Source organism: Sturnus vulgaris, chromosome 2 (genome assembly GCF_052056855.1).
Source record: "Sturnus vulgaris isolate bStuVul1 chromosome 2, bStuVul1.hap1, whole genome shotgun sequence".
Taxonomy (NCBI): domain Eukaryota; kingdom Metazoa; phylum Chordata; class Aves; order Passeriformes; family Sturnidae; genus Sturnus; species Sturnus vulgaris.
This window is the reverse complement of record NC_142244.1, coordinates 113,055,127-113,073,371: the sequence shown is the minus strand read 5'-3', so window position 1 is coordinate 113,073,371 and position 18,245 is coordinate 113,055,127. Positions and strand designations below refer to the sequence as shown.

Sequence of the window (18,245 nt, the reverse complement as noted above, 5' to 3'; positions counted from 1 at the left end):
AAATATACTTTCTCCATGGAAAAGAGCAAGCTCCTACTGCAATCTATTACTTGCCCACTTTATGGACAACAGCACAATAGTGAAGAACTTCTTTTATAAAGAGAAAATACAAATGTGAATTCAAGTTTAAGCAAGGGGCAGTAAACTGCATAAGCTCCAAATCCCCTTGTCACATTTAAAAACGGTCCTGCTTGTTTAGAGGAAACTTTTGAAAATCAGAGCACAGTTTAAGCTTTGAATAATCAAAAATAATCAAAGTGGTCCAGCACTATCTCAGTCTCTGATGCAGTTTATGTACAGTGGTGTATCTATGTATGTAAGCCCACTGTCAATTTTTCAGCATTGAAGTGACATGCAATATTAATTAAACAAGCAATGAAGGCAGTTTTGAGGAAGAAAACAACATTGTATCAATTGTATAACCCATCTGGTAAAAATGAATTAAACCATTATGGTACATAACTATATAGGTGAGATAGGTAATATATAACTATATAGATGCTATAGAACTCATTACATCCACAAGGTTTGTCTTGGAAGAAAGATATTCAGGCTGAAATTTAAAAAAAGTGCTCCACCTTCAAGTTTTAACACACATACACAAAACACGCTTACTCATACACTTTAATCCCTATGGATTCTTACTGGCATTATAGTAATTTTCTAGAAGTAACTCTGGAGTGCTGAGTGCTACATATTAATTCTTAAAAATCACATGGAAACAAAATGTGGTAATGATTACATCATGGTGACAATGTAATGTCAAAAATAACTACAACATTCAGCTTCCCATGAAATACGCACATTCCTCTGACACGAAAAACAAAGTCACAACATTTCACATTAAAGAAGCAACAAAAAGATGCACAAGTATTCCCCTTTAAAAAACTTTTCTACAAAGGTAGGCAGCTGAGCACTATGGAACTGCAGTCTTTGATTTATGATCATTTCCTTTACCCTAGAAGGAGTTCATTAACACTCAGACTTTCAACAGTATAAAGCAGCGTGCAGGTTGAACCTATGTTTTATTTGAATCTACGCCATCAACTCTAGGGAAAATGTGCTTTCACAAATGAGAGCCTTCCACCAGTGCCTTGCCCAGGAAGGCTCCTGAGTGCACCCCAGGAGCAAACAGAAGCTGTACCTGAGTGGAGTTGGATAGTTGGTTTTTCCACGGCTCCTCTGCGCTGCTGGTCAGGTTTGTGCGGTTATGAGGTAGAGAGAGTGCGTTTCGCTGCAGGTAAGGCACGTTTCCATTACTTCCACTTTCTGTTATGTGATTATTGCCTATCAAAATAGTGTCTGTACTACCCAGCGTTCTTGCTGTGCTGCAGGGAATGGGGCCTGCTGGAAAGGGTCCATTAGCCATAGGCTGCCCGGGGCAGGCGGGACGGATTCCACGCTGAGCGACGTTAGGCACTCTGGTCAGAGCAACCTGCGGCTGCTGCTGGCCAGAGACAGAGTTTGTAGGCAGTGATGAATCAGCTGTTGGCCCGTTAGGAATTCCAGTAGATCGTACCTGTGCAACTCCTGTTTGTCTCATCTAATGGAACACGAACAAAGCACAACAACATTGGCTGAGGAACTGAGAAAGGAAGGGTCATACAAGGTTTGTGTACTTTACTGCACTGGTCAGATCCAATTTTATACTCATTTTAAGATCTTCACAGTTGCTTTTGAGAGCCAAGATGACTGTCAGGCTCATTAAAATGCTGAGTAAATGTTAAGTAAAGCTATCAGCACACTTTTATCTCGGCCCTTCTGTCTGAGTGTTTTACTGCTGATGCTGGACAGAGGGAGAGAGAAGTGAACCATGACAGGACAAGAGAACAGCTGTTACCACAGCCAAGTATTTTCAAGCAGAACTGCTTTTAGGTATGTCCACTCGCTTTACTTTGAAAGTGGGGCTTGAAAACTTTTATGTTAACCAGCTGCCCTATAATAAAACGCAGCCAAACTCATAATGTTTCGACCACTAATCCACAAGTATCCTTTATCCAAAAAAATTAACATAACACGGCAAAGGGCACAAGAACTCTGTACAGCAGAAATTCTTCAGAATTCTAGAAACACAACAGTTTCCATTACTGACAGAAGTGTTGTAGATAAGAAAAATATTTTTGTTCTCACCTGCTGGTGTTGCTGCATCAAGACAAACTGACTCTCCAGCTGTTCCAGCATAAGTTTCTGTGCTGGATTTAGATTATTTCGGTTTGCACGCAGCTGTTCCAAGTGCTAAAAAAACAGCAGTGTGGTTCATAATCATTAAAACTGCATGGGCTTTTTAATAACTTTCTTGCATAAAATACTAAAAAGTATCCATGAAGACAAGACTTGTAAAGCTGAAAATAATCAAGATTTCTGCTGCAGACTCCAACACCTTTCCATACAATCTCTTGTAAACTAACCTTATTACTAGTTACTAAAGACTCTGTAAATTATTTGAGTGTATAATTATTGCTACCACACTAAAATTAAGTGTGCTGGTACCATAAACCAAAACTACATTCAAGTATGTGTATATATAATTCTTATAATAATTATTTACATTTTAATAATTTCTGTATTGTGCTATTCTTTTATTAATACTGTTCATCAACGACACTGATGAACATCAATACAAAGTGAATTAAACCTATAGGCACACATGAAAACTTATCCTGAAAATATTAAAAATAATAAAAAACCCCCCAGAAATTTGTATGATGTAATTAGCAAGAGCAACATCTAAAAGTTACAATACTGATCTTGATTGCAACAGACAAATTTAGGTATCTGTTACCAAAAATCTGATCTCTGCACTTAATTAAAAATACCCAACACCCCACAACACTCTACCAGTAAGTCTGCTGCTGCTAAGTGGTATGACTTAAAAGCAGATGAAGATGGTTCATGCCAAATTCCCTGGATTAACAGTACCTTCCATTCTGAATTCCCTCTGGATGGGAGTGCAATAAATAATATATATATATACACACATACATATGCATGTATATGTAACATGCCATATCCATCCAGCCTTTGAGTTGCCAATTTTGAAAGGCCAATTTGAAGATGCAATGAAGGTTTTTTTATTCACTCTCCTCTTGCATCATACATTTTTGGCTTTCCTTTTTATATGTGCTGGAACCATGTCAAGCTATTGCCAGCACGTCCAGTCTACTGTACTCAAGAGAGGCCTACTGAGATTCTGCTTAGAGGAGGAAGTTGGATCTGGAAAAAAGTGAGACTGAAAAGGGGAAAGAGTAGCAAAATAAGCAGAGAGAAATAATGAGAATGCTTGGAAAGAGAGAGCGAGAGAGAGAGAGAGAGAATGACTGAGGAAGAACCAAAGGGGTGGGGAGGCAGGAGAAAGAGGGAGGGAAAATTATACAGTATAATAAAGCCAATATTGTTCAGACAGAGAAACAGCTGAAGAACTATATTGGAATTGAGGGGAACATTGCTCAGTTAATGAGAATGCTTTCTGCCTCTGCTCGCTTCTATTTCTCTTTGCATCCAAAGCATGTGCAATGCATGGGTAAAATTTTCCAGCAGGGCCTGATTTTCAATAGATGGAATTCCTGCTGAAGCTCACTGCATGCCCTAATGAACTGAAGAGACAAGAAAACTTCCTGACAAAAAGCACCCAAAATAAGATTTCCAAATAAAAATCTACCATTTCATATAATTGTGTTAGGTGACACAAAATACAGGAAAGCAGCACCAGATTTCATATGAATAATTATTTTGTACAATGTGCTTATTTTTTATGCAATATGATTCAAGAAGCAACCTCAGAGGAAGGGATGATATTACAATACTTCCACACCTCTTTCACTATCCCCCACATTTCAGCAAGTCACAAAACTCACTTTGCACATGAGTGTGACAATTTGCATATGTCTTTAAAACATAAGAAAAAAGAGTTACTGTATGTTCTTACTTTATAAATTATAGAACTCATACAATGTAAGCGTTCTGCTCCTGCTAGAGATCATTTAGTTTACTACTAGAACTTATCTCACATAGAGAGGCCACAAATATTAGAAAACTTCAACTACACCCTGGGAATTTTTTGGGAAGTACTTTACACTGAATTTCAGGAATGCGAAACTAGAACATGTCCCAGGTTTATTTTCTTAAAAGGAAGAAGGAAAGAAACAAAATATTTAACAGAGTTTCTGAAGATCTCCCATACATACCTGTAATTTCTGTGGTGTCAAGCACCAAGAATGAATTTGTTGCTGTACAGGAGGATGTGACACTGTATGGCCACTGCTCCAAACATCTGAAGTATTCTGAGAGAAAATGTTACATTAAAATGTGTGACTATCAAAGGGCCAACATAATTTCTTTTACTACCTATGTTATCTTATTTATGAAAGAACTAGTAATCATTTCAAAAATAATTCTATAAAATATATAATAGTAAGAATGTACTAAATTAACCAAGTCTCACTCTACTATTCCCAACAGTATCAGAGTAGTCTGAGGAAAAGGTTAATGATATCTAATACCATAAGGAGAAACAAGCAAATCAAAATTATGCAATTAACTTAAATGTATGCTACTTTAAAAACTGAATACTTTATCTACTGTAACACTATTACATGATGATGAAACACTTGAATTCTAAATATAAGCAAAGGCAATAGACAGGATGACATGATTGTCTCCCTCTCAATCGTCAGACTACAACTGCACTTCTTCACTGACACAACTACAACTGCAGTATAGTGCCACCAATCTGCACTGCCTTTATGCACCTCCTGTCTGAGCTACAATCTGATTAAACACACCACTGAAAAATGTTCTTTAAAATTTCTAAAAACATTCCCCACCTTGATGCCAAAGGATTAAAATTTACAGCACAAATTCTGTGCATGCTGTATCATTTCAAAGCATATTTCCATATAATTTTGGTAGGGGGCTCTAGTTCATTGGAATATATACCTTTGTTGGACTAGATGTTCTTTTCCTCTTGGCAGGACTGGTCAGGTCATCTACTTGGCTAGAAGGAATCATGTGTAGTGGCAAGGATTGCTGTGAAATTGGTGTTTGAGTGAGGCCTAGTACAGGTTCAGTATTTGGATGATGAGGTTTACAAGCCTAAGAATCACAGAAGGAAGACAAAAATATGGTTCTATATATTCTTAATGCTTTCCTTTCAATTTTATAATTTTAACAGCCCACATACATTAAAAGGGCCGAGTAGATATTCTGAAGCTGATCTCAATAACTGAAAAATCAGTTTCCATATGGTCATCAATGGAGGAATGTGTACCTTTCACGGGATTATTAAACCACTGCAGCATTTCTATTTAAGATGAAAATCTTTTAAAATCATGAAAATCCACAAAGGTTCTAAATTGGTACCCCCATATTTCTCCCACATTATAGGGAGCTTCTTGATCTAATATCCCTCTGCAAATAAATCAAAGGCTTCTTTTAATAAAAGCCAATCCTGTGCTCAATAAAATAAGCTTGACCACTACCGATTGTAAAGAACCCTTAAAGCTGGGCACCTGCAGAACATAACCCAACTTCTCACCTGCTGTGCTGTGTTCATGGCACCCTGCCTGGAGGTAAGCTCTGCGGGGATTGGTAGGCTCCATGCCTCCTCAATACTAGGAAGTAATTTAGTTTTATTCTGTAGACTACCTTGTGGAAGGTTACACAACTGAGCCTAGGAAAAATTATGTAAAAAGCAAATTTAACACAAGCCTACTTTAGTAAGAGCAAGTCCATGAAATCTTCCTAAATGCTGTAGCTAATTATGTTTTAAAGAGAGGATAGATTTAAAATTTTGGGGTTTAGAAAGGTGCTAGGTATAAAGAGGGTAACCAGAATATAAACCTTTGTGAGAATCAGAACAAAGATGAGCTCTGGATTCAGAGGTCTCATAATTCCTTTTTTCTGAAATTGCAAACAAGAGTGAAAGATAGTGTGTTGCGTATTCTCACTATATGTTATGAGAACTTAAAAATGTAGACAAATACAAAGAAAAAAGCAAAATGATGTAAAACAGTATGCTTTGATTAAATGTGCAAAATAGTGTTTATAAGGAATTAAGTTCCACTTAAAAATGAAGAAATAAAATATTACAGGCTATGATATGCTTACAGTACACATGAAAACAGGTTAAACACACCACAAACAACTGCAAGTTAAACTCATGTGTGACTTCTCCCCTCCCCTCTGCTGTGTGTTTGAAGAGCACTTCCCCTGCTTAAAACATTAGTTTTACCTGTAAATACTTTATCCGTGCTGCAAGTGCAGAGGTATTACTACAATTTTTGCTCCTAGTTGCATTTAAGTAGCATTTAATGGCATCCTGAGGCTGGTTGCAGGACTCATAGAGTGTGCCTAGGTCCATCCAGGCTGCAGCATGGCCATGGTCCAATTGTACAGCACAGATATAGGCCTGTAAAGCATCCATAGGCTGATTTTGCTGTTGGTACAGCACACTGAATAGAAAGATTAGTGAAGTTGAGAATTAATAACAAAGTCAAGACACAAGCAACTCAAATATACACATCCCTCCCCAACCCTTTAATCAATCTTGGCATTATATAAACCACAATTATAAGAAGAAACATATAAAACTTTAATATGCAGAATTTATGTATGTAACATACTCAGTATTTTAAAACACTGAGACAGCAAATACTAATTGATTTTTTAAACTTCAAATCAGACAAGTCTGACAACATGGGTGTATAAATAAAGAAGTTACAGTCCCTCTGAGTTCACAAGAGTTAAAAAGTTGATATTTTTTATCTATATATATTAACATGGAATTATATAATTGTATTACTCTATATCATTCTTACCCTATTGAACACCATGTATCTGCACTTGCTTCTGATTTATCAATCGATTGCCTATAAGATATAAAGGCATCCTGAACTTTCCCAATACTTGAATAGCACCTGGGAGAAGAAAAAAAGAACTTTGGTAGTATTTATAGAAGGTAATCATTGAGCATGGCTTACCAAGACTGATGTGATAAATGTTAAGTCATGCAAATACACACTCAACATTTACTGTTTCTGAATGCCAGGCACAAGCAGACTCAAACAGCTCAACATATATTACTAGTTACTTATTTAAGCACCCCAAAACTACTTAAACCCTAGATTACTACATTTGTAAGGAAAACAGTCATCCCACATTTCACAGACTTGCATTTCTTTCACTTGTTGATACCTTATCAGCCAATAAAAGCAGTATTTATCTACAGATAGCATTACAATTAAGTTTACCTATTTCATCAAACAAATGGCTATAAAACTTAATGTTCTCCAAAACCGAATTATTGAGAGATACTGACCAACTCAACCAGGATGGTCCCTGACTGCCTGGGAGGCTTTTTATGTGCATTTCTTGCATCTCAATCATATTTAAATAAAGAACAAACCAGTTACTTGTACTGCATATACAGAGCACCAAATTTTGTAAAAGGTTGTGTTATTCTGTAGTTTTTTATATTCTTACTTTAATTCCTCACGTACAAATTCAAAGGTATTCTGGCATTAAAGACAACTACAATTATACCACAGGGAACAATATCTACAGTTCTAAAATTAAAAGCTCCAAATAAAGCCAAGATCAAACATCCATCTATATGTATTTACTAGTTTAACCAACAATAACTGTGTCTTGTATTGCTTCTAACAACTTTCCCTGCTGGAAAAACAACTGACAAATTTCAAAACATATAAATAACAGTAGAAAATTTATTCTAGCAAATAATAAAAAACAAGCATAACAGTACAGGCAAAGGTTTGCAAAACATGCTACACTCTTTCAAGTATTTTTGAGGCACACTAGAAAAGGAATACAATAAAACATAGCATTACTTTGCCTGAAATAATCTATTAAGTCTGAATACAGTGTTTCAGGAGATTGTTTTAATGGCAATCTAACCCAATGTCCAGCAGACATGTTTTACTCTGCCTGTGTATCACACACATAAAGCTTCTCTTTAGGGTAGCACTAACATTAGGGCCCCACAAAACTTTGGCAGATGGAGTTTTTCCACTGGTAGAGAAGGGAGGTGGTGATGTATTTTGAAAGATAATTGTTATCTGGTTTGGACAACAGCAGAGAAAGGAATAGCACAAGGGAATACATGAGAAGGGAAAAAAAGAGTGAATGCACAACCCCACAACCTTGTTCTTCTCCTCCTGCCAGAGTATGGACTGCAGAAATGGGGCACAGAAACATTTCTGCTCTAGTCCTCCCTGTAAAGCAAAAGACACGCTCCCACTCCATTTTTCACTCCATTTCCTGAATTCTCCCCCTTGTTTGCAGGATCCCAGGCTTCACCCTGACCACCTGAGAGCAGAGCACAGCAGCTGCACGTGTGGACAACTCAGCTCTGTCCTCCTGCCTGACAACTCAACCTGCTCAAGGCACCGAGAATGGGGCTACTGAAGAAAAAACACAATTTTAGCCCAGTGGAAGACAAGATGCACAAGATGATCCCTGTCTCATTTTCCCTTTTCCCTCCACACTTGCCCTGCCCCTCTGCCCCACACACTTGGTGCTGGCTGGACACCTCTGTCTTACAGGAACAGCTGGAGAAGTATTAGCATGACAAAATCAAAAACTGGTTCCAGCTGTATGTGACCAGAATCTCTAAGAATGTCAGCTGGAAGACACTGAGGTTAGGATATTAATTTTATTTTTGCCTCGTTCTTTTTAAATGTATTCCTCAACAGAACTGATGTGTTCACATATGAACCTGAATTGCACTCAAAGGTTTCTCCAAAACCTGAGTATTTCAGTAGTTACTGCTGGCTTAAGTGAAATACTCAATTTTCTTAAAAAGGAAACCAGAAAAACTCATCAAATTTGTGTAATTTACATCTGGGAATGTTATTTTTCAAGTAAAAAATACTGTCAAAGGCTACAAAATTAACTGAACACTTAAAGAGACATTAGAAGGGATCTGTGTGAGCTATATATGGCTGTGTATGCCCTTTAAAAATGGATGTCTGCCTAGGAAAATATTTGTATTTCAGTGCAAAAACTGAGATTAGGAGGGAGATTCTGAGAAAATGGAGAGAGAAAAAATTATGAAAAAGGTATGAAGAAAACTAACAACATTTACAGAGGATTTACAAAAAAGAGGGAGAGAAACACGCAAAACCAGGCTGGATATATTCAGATTACTGTAAATGTGTAGACTGAATAATAACTACAAAAAAACAGAGCCACTTGGGTAACATACTCCATTTCAACTTCTAATGTTTATTCATCCCAAATATGTTAGCACCTTGTCTTTTCATACACTTCCCAGAAAACTTAAAGACTTCAGAAGATATATACATACTTTGCCCTTCATTTTCCCTCTGACAGGATTAAGAAGAAAAACAGTGTAAGATACTCACAATAATGAGTATCCTCAAAATATTTACCAACATAGTTACAGTGTCTATAAAGTATTTTCTCACCTTCCAAGGAAATACCAGGATTGACCAGAATTTGGATCTGCTTCTAGAGATTTCTGGAGATACTGTATAGCATAGCTTTCCTTGGTTGCCTTGTCTCCAAGCTGATCCACGGTGTGATGCATCCAGCCTACAAAAACAATCCACAAATGGGAGAAGTGAAATTCCCCAAGACCATTTAACACTCCTGCACAGCAGGACTTTGTAGCATTGGTGTCTTCAAAAATAAGAATATCAAGCAATAAAACCACTTATATATACACTACAAAGTTTTAAAAACTTTTAAAGTTCTATACTAAAATTATAGGACAAAAAAGACTCTAAAGTTAAAATTACTTTCATGTAGTTTTAAAGCACTTTTTTGGGTTTAAATAATTTTCTAAGAGATTAGGTGCACAATTATGAACTGCTCAATCTTCTACTATGAAAGCATATAAAAAGAATGTTAACTCTTTCCTCCACTGAACAGGGCTACCTTCCCTGACATTGTGAAAAATGCCACCTTTCTCCCTGTCACAGAAAGCAATTATGTTTTTTGTACATACAAACATATGTATCTATCGAATATGTGTACATCTACATATTACATTGTTTACTCTTTTTCTTTTAAAACCTTGTATTTGTCCCATATCTATATTTGGACTAAGAATTTTTTGCATCTCCACTTGAGTCTTTTACACATTGCTATTTCCTCCTCATTAATACATTGTACTTTCCATTCACCTTGACAAATGCCATCACCTCCCATCTACATAACAAATTAATCTAACCACACGTCATATTCTTTCAAATGCCTTTTCTTCTTTCATTACCTTAGACAAATTATGCATCCCCACTTTAAACGCCTCCCACAACCCATCCTTCCCAATGATATTTTACATGCTATTAAAACCCATCTCTCCTCTAGCACTGATGCAAGGCTTGGATACCACTTCAAACAAAGCACCTTCATCACATTCTCCAGCTGCTCCTCATCTGCCTCTATGCTCAGAAGGAATTCCTTCAAGCAGCCACAAAACCATCTCACTGCTGTTCATACAAGGAGTACAAACAACGAAATCTTTTGTGGCCAGCAGCTGGCTTGCTGAAATCACTGCATACCACAGTGCTCAGCAATGCCTTGCTGTTTGTTCAATAGCCATGTATTTGTCTTAATAAGCCACTGCTTTTCAGAAACCATTTGTAAAATGTAAAATGTGACAAAAGACTGTCCCTGTCACACCCATAAACAGCCCCTTGTGGAACACTAAGACACTGATTTCATGAACTACCCAAGGTTTGTATAAAGTTCTGGTTAATGACAGAGCTGAGCACTCACCTGAACTGCCCGTCCATTTAAAAGCTCTCAGAGCTAAACTTTCAGCACTCTAAATTTGTGCTTTTTGATAAAGTCTAACTACACAGCCAGGCAAGACTGAGAACTTAACTGATGAGTGTTTGCAGGCTCACCTCACTCTCTGTAATTACACCTTACTTGATGATTTTTATTCTACCTGTTCTACATAGCTCATTTTTTTATTCCATGGGCTCAGACTTGCTAACAGACACCACACTTCTGCAAAAGGAATGCAAGCTTCCAAACTTTTACAAAGGCAGTCAAAAACAAAATCGCAAGTACTGAACAACATTTGCCTGAGGTGGTCTGAGAAGCATCACTTGAAAACTGTGGTCACAAGCAGAAGTTTGAGTATTTCATGGACTCAAGAAATGTCAGGTAAGGAGTGAAGTTGTTACAGTGCTGAAAAAAGTACTTCATCTTGACTGAAAAGCAATCAAGTAAAAAAATCTACCAATTGAGGAAAAAAGAAAAAAATATAAAAAACCATGTAACACAACTTTGTGTCATTAAATTAATAAACAAGCTATGATTTTGACTCAAATCCCAAGCCTCTGAAGCTCTTCAGCATACAGAAAATACTCATGCTTTAAGAAAAAAAGGTTTCTCTGAGGTTGGTTATTGGAATTCACCTGAGTAACAGTACATTAAGGATATATGCACCAGGTGCTGTTCCAGACAAACCCCAAGATAAAGATCGTAGTTCAGGGATTATGACCAAGGCTAAAAAAGAGACATTAAAATTTTCCTCTATCTTTAGAAATGTTGTGTGCCTATTTTCTGTTTCATTGGAACCTTGCTGGATTGAAAGATAACATGTTGTATCTTTGTGAGATCTTTACTGAGGTTCACTGATAAAAAAAAAAATAGTCTATTTCTAGAAGACAGAAATGAGAACCAGCAATCCCTATCTGGTTTCTCTGCTGAAACAAGGGTTGCTTCCCAATTTTATCTTCCTGCACAGGGAGTTGAGAAAGGCAGAAAGCAAGAAAGGGAGAGGAAACAGAAGTTTTCCACTAGACTAGCACAGGCAGAGGAAACTGGATCTGGTCCTGAGCATAAAACAAAGAATGTACATAAAGAAGGTGAGGAAAACCCCTAAGCTGTGCAGTTTCCTATTTGCAAGACCTATCTCCAATTCTCAACCACCATAACTGATTACTTTTCCACTGCTGGGACACTCTAAGTATGATACACCAAACCACAGACCTTGTCCATACTTCACAAATGTTCCATGATCTTTCGCAGATCTTTGCAATCTCATTTGGAACAGATTTGGAACAAATCCATCTGAAGTGCTAGCCTAGCTCATGAGTCTTCTTTTCATGCTTATCAATCATTCGCACACTGAATTTGTGGCAATCACTTTTTCTTTAGTAAATATGAGTGTCTCTGAAGACATGAACTTCTTGCCCATTTCAGCACCTAAGATGCCTCATCCAATTACAGAGACTCCATCTAGGAACGTCCTCAGCCAAAACTCATTGGGAGAGCACTTTGGGAGCTCTAAGCAGATGTTTATGTTGTTTTTACACTATTACAAAACAGCTGAGTACAACTGGAGAAAGAATATTGGGACAAATTTGATTTTCAGTCTCATTAATTTAATGTCATTTTGGGCAAAGTGATGAAAAGAATTGTCTGGAAAGCAAATGGAACAGCAAAGAGAAGGAAGGAACAAACTGCTATTATCCACCACAGATCTTATTGTGATGTCTACCTGAACTAGTCTGCATTCATCAGCTCAACTGGATATGTGTTTATCTGGGAATCACAGGGTTCTCCTCCACAGTCACAGCTTTGGAAACCAGCAACAGGAGCAAAGATTTTGGTAATTCTCTCACAAGATATCTGAACTTGCCTAAATTCCAATCTGGCTCAAGAAACACTAACTAGAGAAGGAAAAATAAACAAAAGCTATTTTCAAACTGATTTTTTCTGTCAAAGTGAAAAAAAAAAAAAGAGTTCAATTTACAAATACAAATATGTTTTGACTGGGTTTTGCATTAGCATTCTGGCAGATGGCAGGTATTTTCTATTATTTTTTCTAAGCAGCAATGAACCACCCGGACTGAGCTTCCTGAGGAGGTGTTTTTATTACCAGCTGCTAAAGACTAAATCTGAGATAAACACCAGACTCTGATAAATAGCACTGTTACCAGAGAAGAGCAAAGGAAAAGGCTTTATTCCTTCAATGTTCCAGTTAAGACCACTCTATCCCTTTCTCCATATAGAAGCTACCCACACAACAAAACTGGGTGACCTATGCTGATTGAATAAAGAGAGTTAATCCAGTTTTCAGACAGCAGACAATTCTCAAAGTCACTGCTCTTACTGCTAGCACAGAGACCTGTGGCAGGATTTTATGAATACAACCATGTGCCTTTGCTTCTATTGTGGCAACATACATCAGACAGAGATGAAAAAGAGCTGGTCAGCTCTTTTGAGAAGCCTGTCTTCCACTGATCAGATGCACAGCCTTTCTGGATGAAAGTGCTGACAATTTATACTAGGTGACATAATACCAAGCTTAAAAAAAAAAAAAAAAAAAAATCAAAGGGCTTACTGAGATGTAAGCAACACTGTCCTGTGACAGCAAAAAGAGCAACACCCAGAGTCCTGCAGCAAACTTCTCCAGCAGTTTCACTTGTGATTTCAGAGATGACTCAAAATTAGCCCACTGATTTTGACATTTTGTCACAGAGCACTAATTATCCCACTCCAAATCCATACACAACCTGCATCACAGAAAAAGAAAGCACTGTGGCCATAATTTAATGCCAGTTACAAATCTGAGTTAAATGACCACTATGTAAACAGGGAAAAAAAATAAAAATGGGCATAAGCAGGCTAAATTAATATTTAGAATAATAAATTAGATGAAGAACATGGAGAAGGTGAATGAAGAAGTCCTGTATTACGTTGAATAATTTTACCAAAATATTCTGGAAATACTTTTATATGGTAAGAGGACAAAAGCATTTTATTCTACCCACTTTTTAGAAATTATCTAAAAATTATTTATCAGCTTTCTATAAATACGGAAAACGACAATTAAAAAAAAAATTCCTTTTCACTTTTTATGTGTTTTTTTAATGGAACCTGATGATAAACCTTTTAGTTACAGAAGCTGGTTTTCATTACAGAGTAGAGAGAAAAAAAGGTAAATTTTTCAGTTGCCATGTTCTCCTAGTTTGCTTCAGAGCATTTGGGTTTACTGCACTTTGCCTGGCTTTTTTCAAGGGACGTTAACAGAGGCAGAACAGAGAATACAGAATTCCAACTGCTGCCCTCTTTCTCTGAAAGACCACCCTCTCACTGCCCAAAATCTAACACACAAGAGCTTTTTAATTTTGTAAGTTTAATATTTTCCTCCTCTCTTATTTACTTGATTATCTACTGCTACATGTCCTGTTTGGGTGAAAATCTCACATTCCATGTGCAGTGTGTCTAAGACTCACTTTGGAAATGGAGCCTTAAAAAACACTGCTGAAGGCAAAGATGGCAAAAACAAAACACAGGAAAATAAAAGTTAATTTTACATACCTAACTGCTGTAAGACAGTTGCTTTTACTTGTGCAGGAAGGTTTTCGATCTGCAAAAGCTGTTCATAAGCTTCCTTTGCAGAGTGATACTTTCTCTGCAAAAGGAAAAAAGTAAATGGATTAATCATAGAGCTTACAACAGATCACCAATAGCAACGATTTCACAGCACTGACAGCACACAAACACATTGACAAAAAATTCTAGTTTTTTTTTTTTTTTGCATACAGTGCATATGAAAGCTTTAATGAATGACGTATATATAGGGTAAGAGAATAACTTCCATAAATATAGTATTTAATAGAAACTGGCTACTTAAAATAATTGAGGGAAATTTGCAAATTATTAAATTTTGTCAATTCCTCATACATGCATTATGCTTCTTACACTACAGTGAATATTCTGATTTTAAGGGAATACTTGCATGTGAGTCTCATCTGAGAAAACCCCACACAAATTCCTCCCAGGAAATTTCTGACAAAAGCAAAGATCATCAGTAATTGGTGGCTGGCATAATTTTGCCTCTTTCCTTCCTTTGGTATATTTGAACTGCCTCTCTCAAGGTATTTGCTGCCCTGGTAAGAGTCTCATTACACACAGAATTAAAAGGTTTATGCCTAGGTAATGAAGGTACAACATCTTATTATATGCTGTATAGTTTAGGTGTGCCTACAGTCTGGAAACACTCAGTTTTCAATTCCCTATACAAATAGGTGTTGGTACAGAAAACACACTTCCAGATTAGGACTAGAGTCTTTATTGACTTCTATGAACTGTATGAGCTGTTTTGTGTATATTAAAGGTTAAGACTTCTCAATAATTATTTGATGAATTATTTGCTAATAACGTCAGCATTTATCTTCACATTCCCTAACAACAGTTGCTTAAAAGTGAGTGTATTTTAAATGTTCAACTGTTCTGTGCCTCCTTTTCCACAAATATGCTTTTAGATAATTCAACATTAGACTGCATTCTGGCAAACAGATGAAGAGTGCATTAAAATAAATGGGGCCACCTAAATGCAAATGACTGTGGCTTAATTACGTTTGTTTTAAGCAAGGAGTACACAGTAATCAGTATTGGTGTTTTGAAGGACAAATGGGAAGAAAATTCTAAACAATTAAATACGTACTAGAATTTTAAAATGTTATAAAGTTCTTGAAATCTCAAAATGACAAAAGACAACCCTGGTGATTTAAAAGCCTTATTCTAGTCAGGAAGAAAAATTAAAGCAGCAATTACATACTTTCAAATGGAACAAGGGGAAGTTGGTAGAAAAGATTTTTAATTGGTGTTCATGAAATGCAGATAACTGGTAAGAAAACAAATAATATAAATAAATAAAATATCCATGTCCAGCAAAAGAAAAACAATCAGGAAAATATTTTAAATTTAGCATTGGGAACAAAATTTGTAGTTTATGACTATGAATGTTAAGCAAATGAATGGAAGTTCACTGTAGAGCATGACAGCAGAGGCAGCAATCCAGATGTCAAATTAGGTAAATATTAGTGCCTAATATTCACACTTTGAAAAATATGTTTACAGGCTCAGGGGGCTTCAGAAAGGCCTTTTAAAACAGAGCATGTTTTCCAGACCTAGAATATTTTTTACTTTTGTTATTTGTTGTAGCATTTACCCTTTAGAAATCTGATTACCTATATGCCTTAAAATACTAACAAAACTTGTCACGAAGTTTACATTTGGTTTTATTTTATCGAATCAGAATGGATTGGGTTGGAAAGTACCTTAAAGATCATCTAATTCCAACCCCCTGCCATGGGCAGGGATATTCTTTCACTAGAGGAGGTGGCTCAGAGCTCTGTCTGACCTGGCCATGGACAAATCCAGGAACAGAGCATCCACAGCTTCTCCAGGCAACCTGTCCATGGCCTTACCACCCCCACAGGGAAGAACTTTGTATCTCTGTGCTAATTCCAAAGTCCTTGATGTTAGGCTGCATCATGAATAGTCTCAGAAATGGAAAAGAGGAGGAGAACCCAATCCAGCATCTTTCTTTAGACACTCTACAAGCCATCTCACTTCCAGAGGTGAAATATTAGAAACCAGCATTAAACACAATAAAAAACCAGTGCTAATTCTCATCAGCACCATGCTTGTCTCTTGTCCAGAGCCTGCCAATCCATCATTTAAAGTGCACTACCATGGTACTTAATTAAGGAATGAATTAACTTTTTCATTAATATTATGAGAATAGATGATTTTCAAGTATATGGAGGGGTTCAAAAGACTCTTTCAGACGTGTCCTGTAAAAGAAACTGAGCAACCAGCCTGTCTCCAAAACCTCTCCACAGTTGTGTCAGAGGTACTGCCCAGAATGAAGCCAGGACTCCTTTGGCTGCCAGTTTGCCAAATTCCAGAAAACACGACACCCCTCCCAACCAGACTTGTGAGACAAACCAAACCTAAGAGCAGAATGCACCAAAACATTTTTGCTCTGACTTGTATAAAAATTAAGTTCCTGCTGCCTGGAATTGTCAGCCAGGAAGCACAGCTGTAAGCACAGCTGTAACTGGTCATGGACTTACACAGGACACCTGGCATGGTGACCTGGGGTGTTTAAACTTCTTTCTGATCTGCTGGAGTAAAGCAGAACTGATGTGTTGAATGGAATCTGGATGGTAGCCAAGTAAGAACCACAACAATCCAAGAAGCTGCTTCATGGTGCACTGGGATGGGAGATTTCTGCCCTGTCATATGACTTTGCACCAAAAGCATTCAAAAGAAAAATATTCTGTTTATCAGATTTATATCTTCTATTTATATAGAAATACTTAAGGCCATTTTTCAGTGTGCCATCAAAAGACAGCACTTACTTTCTAACTGATTGAAAATATAATTTATGTCTGTCATCCATTTCATTTATAACAGGTTTTGTTTTCATGTCACATCCCTTCCTCAGTCATATGATACCTACAAAATGTGGTAAAAGGGTACAACATCCACGTTATGTAACCAGTCAGTCAAATCTCAAATATACCATAGCTATCTCAGTAGCCACTTGGTTTCAATTTATTTATATTCTGGAAGCTCAGAAAATGTTCTGTAATTTCCCAAAAGATTCACCTGAAAAGCTCTGTGGTAGGATTTGACACAGAATTAGTAACACAGCTTTATTTGCTGTTGACTGTAGATCCCTACTGCCACATGCATCAATTTAATTTGAAAGTCTAAAAACTTTTAAAATTGCACTTAAATTTGAAAATTTCATGTCAAATATACCACATATACTTTAAAGGCACATGGGCAACTGGTTGGAATTGATTCTGTGTATATCGGAAACAATATGAATATACATAAATATAAATATAAATATATAAACTGAGAAACTTGGTATTTTTAAATCTACATATAACCTTTTAAATATATATAAAATCTCAAAAAATAATTTTCCTGAAAGTTGTATTTTTGGATTTTTTTTTTTTGCACTCAAATTGGGAGATCAGTAAATATATGTTTATTTAGATAGCTATTCCAATTTTTAGCATGACACTTCACACACAAAATATTTTTAATTCAGAAAGCAAATCAAGTTTCTTGAGTGAGTCAAGACTTTAGTTTAACTTTTCTAGAGCACCTATAATCTGAATTCCACAGACTGATTACATCACACAGTTTGAAACTCAACCACACTTTATGAAAATGAGCTTAAAGCTTACCTGGATTTCATATAAGTGGGCAATGTGAAACTGAACTGTAAGAGTGGGAAAATCAAAATTATTAGTTTTAATAAACAACAGTAATTACAATATTTTGAAGGGAGGGATAAACAATGTTTCAAATTTATCAGTGCAAACCCAAGACAAATTACATTTTGAAGATACCAAAAGAGTATTTTTCACATCGATATTTTACACATAATATACTAGACCTGACAGAAAATGAATATCCTAACAAAGCACAAA

The 18,245-nt window shown here is 36.5% G+C and overlaps 1 protein-coding gene across 16 annotated transcripts in view; it reads right to left on the bottom strand.

Moving 5' to 3' along the window:
• The window catches only part of KDM6A (lysine demethylase 6A), a 151,203-nt gene that overhangs the window by 38,485 nt on the left and 94,473 nt on the right, over positions 1 to 18,245 (bottom strand). For 3 of the 16 annotated variants that reach the window (XM_014876744.2, XM_088160407.1, XM_014876747.2), the window contains exons 8-18: positions 18,000 to 18,034; positions 15,566 to 15,631; positions 14,323 to 14,416; positions 9,444 to 9,570; positions 6,816 to 6,914; positions 6,230 to 6,449; positions 5,534 to 5,668; positions 4,936 to 5,091; positions 4,185 to 4,280; positions 2,131 to 2,235; positions 1,145 to 1,543 (exon numbers count right to left, since the gene is read on the bottom strand). In XM_014876744.2, coding sequence (XP_014732230.1) covers positions 1,145 to 1,543; positions 2,131 to 2,235; positions 4,185 to 4,280; positions 4,936 to 5,091; positions 5,534 to 5,668; positions 6,230 to 6,449; positions 6,816 to 6,914; positions 9,444 to 9,570; positions 14,323 to 14,416; positions 15,566 to 15,631; positions 18,000 to 18,034 — 1,532 coding nt within the window. The remainder of the gene's footprint in view (positions 1 to 1,144; positions 1,544 to 2,130; positions 2,236 to 4,184; positions 4,281 to 4,935; positions 5,092 to 5,533; positions 5,669 to 6,229; positions 6,450 to 6,815; positions 6,915 to 9,443; positions 9,571 to 14,322; positions 14,417 to 15,565; positions 15,632 to 17,999; positions 18,035 to 18,245) is intronic. The other 13 variants (XM_088160408.1, XM_014876751.2, XM_088160415.1 and 10 more) reach the window with 7 other exon arrangements.